Source organism: Rhinopithecus bieti, unplaced genomic scaffold (assembly GCF_001698545.2).
Source record: "Rhinopithecus bieti isolate Rb0 unplaced genomic scaffold, ASM169854v2 scaffold_21777, whole genome shotgun sequence".
NCBI lineage: Eukaryota > Metazoa > Chordata > Mammalia > Primates > Cercopithecidae > Rhinopithecus > Rhinopithecus bieti.
Genome location: NW_016810508.1, coordinates 289,949 through 297,539, shown reverse-complemented (window position 1 = coordinate 297,539; position 7,591 = coordinate 289,949). Strand labels below are relative to the sequence as shown.

Sequence of the window (7,591 nt, the reverse complement as noted above, 5' to 3'; positions counted from 1 at the left end):
TCCGCCCGTCTCGGCCTCCCAAAGTGCTGGGATTACAGGCTTGAGCCACCACGCCCGGCCCAATAATTTTCTATTTATTTATGAAAGTTTGGTGGTTTAAGGCCAAATATTCATCATCACCATATATGAACTTTTCCATTAGGGTAGTAAGAAACTTATGAGACTGGTACAGCAAGTAAATATTTATGATTTTTATTGATATGCCCTTAAAGTCCAGAACTAAAATATTATTACATAGAACTCTTCTTTCGGGTATATCCACAGCTCTTTGAATATGTCCATATAGATAAAAGTAATTATGTAAAATTATTTATTAAAAAAATCAACAGGCTGGGCGCAGTGACTCAGACCTACAGTCCCAACACTTTGGAAGGCTGAGGTGGGGGAATCACTTGCTTCCAATAGTTGAAGACCAGCCTGGGCAACATAGTGAGTCTTCATCTCTAGAAAACATTTTTTAAAAAGTAGCTGGGCATGGTGGCGTATGCCTGTGTCCTAGCTACTCGAGAAGCTAAGATGGGAGGATTGTCTGAGCCCAGGAGGTTGAGGCTGCAGTGAGCTATGATCACTCCACTGCACTCCAGCCTGGATAACAGAGTAAGACTGTCTCAAAACAAAACAAAAAAACCCACCTAGCCAAGCATGGTGGCTCATGCCTGTAGTCCTAGCTACATGGGAGGTGAAGGCAGGAGGATCACTTGAACATGGGAGGTCAAGGTTGCAAGGAGCCATGATTGCTGCACTGCGCTCTAGCCTCGGCAGCAGAGTGAGACCTTGTCTTTTTTTTTTTTTTTTTTTAAAAAAAAAAAAAAAGGCTGGGCATGGTGTCTCACGCCTGTAATCCTAGCACTTTAGGAGGCCGAGGTGAGCGGATCACAAGGTCAGGAGATCAAGACCATCCTGGCTAACACGGTGAAACCCTGTCTCTACTTAAAAAAATACAAACAATTTGCCGGGCGAGGTGGCGGGCGCCTGTAGTCCCAGCTACTCGGGAGGCTGAGGCAGGAGAATGGCGTGAACCTGGGAGGTGGAGCTTGCAGTGAGCCGAGATCGCGCCACTGCACTCCAGTCTGGGCGACAGAGCGAGACTCTGGCTCAAAAAAGAAAAGAAAGGAAAGAAAAATCAACAGGAATTATCAGCTGATGAGATTAGCATTATGCATTATTTTGTGCTTGATGATGTATAGTAAAAATGTAATTAATTTAGACCAACTTGGATGAACATAGTTTATTCTGAGTTGTGCATGGCCAATATTCTTCAGGGGATGTATAGAATTTAAATGTAACTACAATTTCTGAAAAATGCTGTTTGAATTTCTGAATTAGTCAAATTAATAGCTTATTTTATCATAAAGTTCTCTCTCATAATGTCTGTTACGCTTTTTCTATTGTTGAAGAACAATTTCTGTGAGGGAAGTACCTCGGCTTCTCCCTTGAATTCCAGAAAATCTGATCCAGTTACACCCAAGTCTGAAAAGAAAAGTAAGAACAAACAAAGAAACCCTGGAAATATTCAGAAGTAAGTGAGCGTGACTATGAATTACTTATTGACCTACTATATGCCAGCATTTTCTGTTCATATAGACTACTGATTCTCAAAGTTTGGTCCATGAACTTTGTATGAAAATAGTCTGAGGTTGAGGTAAAGTGAAAAGGAGAGAGCTACTCTCACAGCTTCCTCTTGGCTAGCATGAAGAGGTGAAATGTGGCAGGCTTTTCACTCAGCCAGTTATTGTGCAGATTTATACTTTATCTTACTGGCTCAGGATTCCCACTTTTCTCAAAGTGGACCATGGGATTCCTCTTCCTCTTGGTTTAAATTCAGATGAATAAAACTGGTCCTGGATAGGCTTATCTTCATTGAAGGAGTTTACAGTTTGTCTTCGTATTTCTTCTCTGTTACACCGAATGCAGGAGCCAGTAGTCCCAGGTGGCGAAACTGAGCTTCACCACAGCACCCTCCAGGCTCAGGTACTAGGTGGAGTTGGTGGCTTTATGCGAACATCAGCTTTCCCATGTAATTCATGGTTGGAAAAGTTTAAAAACCACAATGTAGACTTGAAAAATACGTAAGGATTTCTGGTTTAACTGAGGAAATATGTGCAGTAACTCACCTCCTTCCAAGATTTGTTGGAATTTTGGATTTGGGGTGGGAGGAAGCTTAGGAGAAGGGAATGTTAAATGAGGGAGGTACTATTAAAAAAAAAAAAAAGATGTGACCATATCAGGGTTGCCAGTTCTCATGATGTGCAAAGTAAAAATGAAGAGAAAACCTCTAAAATGCAGAGGTATTTCATATGGATACAATATTCTGCTTAAGGCTATATAACTCATGAATCTTTATGTATCTAAATATATACTTTGAAATACATAAAAATAAAAAATTACCAGAAATACAAGAAAAAACAGGATTTAAAAGTAAAATTGAGAAACTGACGGATTAAAGTTGTAACAATATTAAAAAGAGATAAAGTCTGTTTCCTAGAATATATGAAAACTCTTCTAACTCAACAACAGAAGACAAATAATTAAAAACTGGACAAAGGGACTTGAGTAGACGTTTTTTCCATGATGTACAAATGGCCAATAAGTACACGAAGATACGTTTAACATCATTAGTTATTAGGGAAATGCATATCAAAACCACGGTGAGATAGCATTTCATACCCTTTAGAATGTCTATAATCCACAAAAAGGGAAAAGAGTAAGTGTGGACAAAGATGTGGAGAAACTGGAATCCTTGCGCATTGCTTGGTAGGAATGTAAAGTGGTGTCTTGCTGCAGGAAACAGTTGGTGATTCCTCAAAAAGTTAAACAGAATTAGCACATGACCCAGCAGTTCCACTCCTAGGTATGTACCCAAAAGAACTGAAAGCAAGTGTTCAAACAAATGCTAGTACATGAGTATTTGTGTCAACATTATTCAAATAACCAAAAGGTAGAACAACCCAAATGTCCATTAACAAATGCATGGGTAAACAAAATGTGGCGTTCCATTTTATGTGAATTCCACCGCAATTCAAAAGTTTAAAAATGAATAACGGCCGGGCGCCGTGGCTCACGCCTGTAATCCCAGCACTTTGGGAGGCCGAGGTGGGCGGATCATGAGGTCAGCAGATCGAGACCATCCTGGCTAACATGGTGAAAACCTATCTCTTCTAAAAATACAAAACCATTAGCTGGGTGTGGTGGCGGGCGCCAGTAGTCCCAGCTACTCGGGAGGCTGAGGCAGGAGAATGGCGTGAACGCGGGAGGCGGAACTTGCAGTGAGCCCAGATTGCGCCACTGCACTCCAGCCTGGGCGACAGAGTGAGACTCCATCTCAAAAAAAAAAAAATGAATAACAGGACTATATAGTTTTAAAATTAAGAAAAATTTCTAAACAACTTGTTGATTGAAGAGTAAATTTTGTTGGAAATACAGAACTGAAAATATGCGTGAAAACTGGTATGTGGCTAAAGTGGTATTTAGAAGGCTTTACATGCCATATCAGAAAGGGCAGCCAGGTGTTGTGGCACGTACCTGTAATCCCAGCCACTTGGGAGGCCGAGGCAGGAGGATTGCTTAAGCCCAGGGAGTTTGACTTTGGGACCAGCTTGGACGACATAGCAAGATCCTGTCTCTTAAAAAAAAGAAAGAAAAAAGCTGGGCACAGTGCCTCATGCCTATAATCCCAGCACTTTGGGAGGCTGAGGTCTGAGGTAGTAGGATTGCTTGACGCCAGGAGTTCAAGACCAGACTGGGCAACATAGTAAGACACCGTCTCTACACAAAATAAAAAAATTAGCCAAACACAGTGGTACTGCCTATAACCTCAGCCACTTGGGAGGCTGAGGTGGGAGAATTGCTTGAGCCCAGGAGGTCGAAGCTGCAGTGAGCTAGGATCATGTCTCAAAAAAGAAAACAGCAGCTGCAAATGTATTTAAAAAGACAATTCCAGGAATACATTGCTGGTTTAATGGTAGAAAATGAATCAATGCAAGTTATTCCATTAGCTGTATGAATATGAAATACATGAGATGATAATTCTTTAACGAAGTGGTAACGGAAACTTTTTTAACCTGTTGAAGGATATCTACCAAAATCTTCCATCACATATCATACTTAATAGTGGAACATGGAAATTATTTCCTTCTTTTTTTTTGAGACAGAGTCTTGCGTGCTCTATCACCCAGGCTGGAGCTCAGTGATGCGATCATGGCCCACTGCAACCTCAAACTGCTGGGTACAAGCGATCCTCCTGCCTGAGCCTCCCAAAGTGCCTGGATTGCAGGAGTGAGCCGCCACGCCCAGCCATTCCCCTTTTAAGGTCAGGAAAACACAAAGGTGGCCTACTACTCTCCACCTGTTTTCAGATTCGTTGGAGATTTTAGTCTGCACAGTAACACAATAAAAGGAGATAAAACATATGAGTCTGGAAAGGAGGGAAAAAGCAGCTATCATTCTTCAGAGGCAGTATAACTATCTATGTAGAAAACCCAAAAAGTCAGAGGTGCATTTTAGAGTGAAGAGTTTAGCAAGGTTGCTAGATATAAAATCTATACAAAAAGTCAGTTGTCAAATGTAACTTTATTTATTTATTTATTTTTTCTTTTTTGGAGACGGAGTCTCGCTCTGTCACCCAAGCTGGAGTGCACTGGCCAGATCTCAGCTCACTGCAAGCTCCGCCTCCCGGGTTCACGCCATTCTCCTGCCTCAGCCTCCCGAGTAGCTGGGACTACAGGCACCCGCCACCTCGCCCGGCTAGTTTTTTTTTGCATTTTTTCAGTACAGACGGGGTTTCACCGTGTTAGCCAGGATGATCTCGATCTCCTGACCTCGTGATCCGCCCGCCTTGGCCTCCCAAAGTGCTGGGATTTCAGGCTTGAGCCACCGTGCCCGGCTCAAATGTAACTTTAAAAATACTCTGTCGATAATAGTATCAGAAAATAAAAGTACTTAGAAATAAATGTATTAAAACCTGAGCCAAGCATGATGGCTCATGCCTGTAATCCCAGCACTTCGGGAGACTGGGCGAGAGGATTGCTTGGGCCCAGGAATTCAAGACGAACCTGGGCACCAGAGGGAGACCCCATCTCTTAAAAATTTTTTAAAAATTAACCAGGCGTGATGACGCACCTGTCGTCCCAGCTACTCAGATGGCTGAGGCAGGAGATCACTTGAGCCTGAGGTTGTGGCTGTGGTGAGCTATGATATTACCACTGCACTCCAGCCTGGGCAACAGACAAGACCATGTCTCAAAAAACTAAAAATCTGTAAGACCCATGGACAACATTGTACTATATTAAATACACAGTATTCATGGGTTAGAAGATGATGCCTAATACTACAAAATGGTCAGATCTCCTCAAACGGATCGATACAATTAGTGCAATTCGAGTCAGAATTCCAACTTTTCAAATTTTCTTTTTTTTTTTTTGAGACAGAGTCTCGCTCAGAGTCATACAATGCTAATCAGTAAAGTGTTTGGAGATGCAAAAGTGTGGTGAATCTGTTTTAAAAAGTAAGATATAAGAAACTCGGGATAGTGTGAGGTGGGAGATGAGGAGGCCCCGTAGGAGACTTTGGAACCAATGATTTTTTTTTTTTTTTTTTTTTTTTTTTTTTTCGAGACGGAGTCTCGCTCTGTCGCCCAGGCTGGAGTGCAGTGGCCGGATCTCAGCTCACTGCAAGCTCCGCCCCCCGGGTTCCCGCCATTCTCCTGCCTCAGCCTCCCGAGTAGCTGGGACTACAGGCGCCCGCCACCTCGCCCAGCTAGTTTTTTGTATTTTTTAGTAGAGACGGGGTTTCACCGTGTTAGCCAGGATGGTCTCGATCTCCTGACCTTGTGATCCGCCCGTCTCGGCCTCCCAAAGTGCTGGGATTACAGGCGTGAGCCACCGCGCCCGGCCGGAACCAATGATTTCTTTTCCCTTCAACCATGTAATAAGCATGTAGGCTTTCATGGTAATCGAAATGTTTAAATGTTTTAGAAGAACAACATGTTTTTTGTTTTGTTTTGTTTTGTTTTTAATGGACCACAGAGCAGCAAACACATATTTTAAAGTGCACCAGTCTTCAGCACCATAAGACAGGGTAAAAAAGAAAAAGTAAAACAATTTAAATTTAAAAAGACGGTGCACCAATCCTAAGTACACTTTTCTGGTGGATTTTTGTGTGTGTATCAACCACCCTCCAGACGAAGACAGGAAATATTTACAAAGCTTTGCTTGTGCCCTTTCCCTTTCCAGTCAGTGTCCCCCTCCCCATAACCATGCTGTGCTGTGATTCTTACATACGTTGTATGACTGTTCTCTCATAAACTATTTGTTTTCATAAGGCAGACTTGGAAAGATCTTAAGACATTAGTGAAAAAAGCAAATCACAGGCCGGGTGCAGTAGCTCACGCATGTAATCCTAGCACTTTGGGAGGCTGAGGCAGGCGGATTATTTGAGGTCAGGAGTTCAAAACCAGCCTGGCCAACATGGTGAAACCCTGTCTCTACTAAAAATACAAAAAAATTAGCCAGGCGTGGTGGCGGGCACCTGTAATCCCAGCTACTGGGGAGGCTGAGCCAGGAGAATTGCTTGAGCCCAGGAGGCGGAGGTTGCATGAGCCAAGGTCACACCGCTGCACTCCATCCCGGGTGACAGAGCAAGCAAGCCTCCATCTCAAAAAAAAGAGTGTGAGGCTGGGTGTGCTGGCTCATACCTGCAATCCCAGCACTTCGGGAGGCCAAGGCAGGTGGATCACTTGAGCCCAGGAGTTTGAGACCAGCCTGGGCAACATGCGGAAACCCCGTCTCTACAAAAAATAACAAGAATTAGCCGGGCGTGGCATGCCTGTGGTCTCAGCTGTTTGGGAGGCTGAGGTGGCAGGATCACTTGAGCCTGGGAGGTCAAGGGTGCAGTGACTGTGATGGTGCTACTGTACTTCAGCCTTCGTGACAGAGCAAGACCCTGCCTTACAGGTGCAGTGGCTCAAGCCTGTAATCCCAGCTCTTTGGGAGGTTGAGGTGGGTGGATCACCTGAGGTCAGGAGTTCAAGACCAGCCTGGCCAACATGGCGAAACCCCGTCTCTACTAAAAATACAAAAATTAGCCAGGCATGGTGGCGAGTGCCTGTAATCCCAGCTACCAGGAGGCTAAGGCAGAGAGAATTGCTTAAAACCCAGTGAACTGAGATTGTGCCACTGCACTCCAGCCTGGGCAATAGAGTGAGACTCCTCAAAAAAAATAAATAAATAAAACAATGGCCAGGTGCGGTAGCTCATGTCTGTAATCCCAACACTTTGGGAAGCCTAGGTGGGTGGATCACCTGAGGTCAGGAGTTCGAGACCAGCCTGTCTCTACTAAAAATACAAAAATTCACTGGTGGTGCATGCTTATTCCCAGCTACTTGGGAGGCTCAGGCAGGAGAGTTGCTTAAACCCAGGAGGCGCGTGCCATTGTACTTCAGCCTGGGCGACAGAGCGAGACTGTGTCCCCCAAAAAATAAATAAAAAAGATAGTATGTATTTCATAGAAGTCGTATTTTTTTAAAAATTGATGGCCGGGGCCGGGTGCGGTGGCTCAAGCCTGTAATCCCAGCACTTTGGGAGGCCGAGACGGG

At 43.9% G+C, this 7,591-nt stretch overlaps 1 protein-coding gene across 1 annotated transcript in view; it reads left to right on the top strand.

The window, feature by feature from the left end:
- Window positions 1-7,591, top strand: part of RNF168 (ring finger protein 168) — a 32,365-nt gene that overhangs the window by 17,432 nt on the left and 7,342 nt on the right. The window contains exon 4 of the mRNA XM_017892230.1: window positions 1,398-1,519. Coding sequence (XP_017747719.1) covers window positions 1,398-1,519 — 122 coding nt within the window. The remainder of the gene's footprint in view (window positions 1-1,397; window positions 1,520-7,591) is intronic.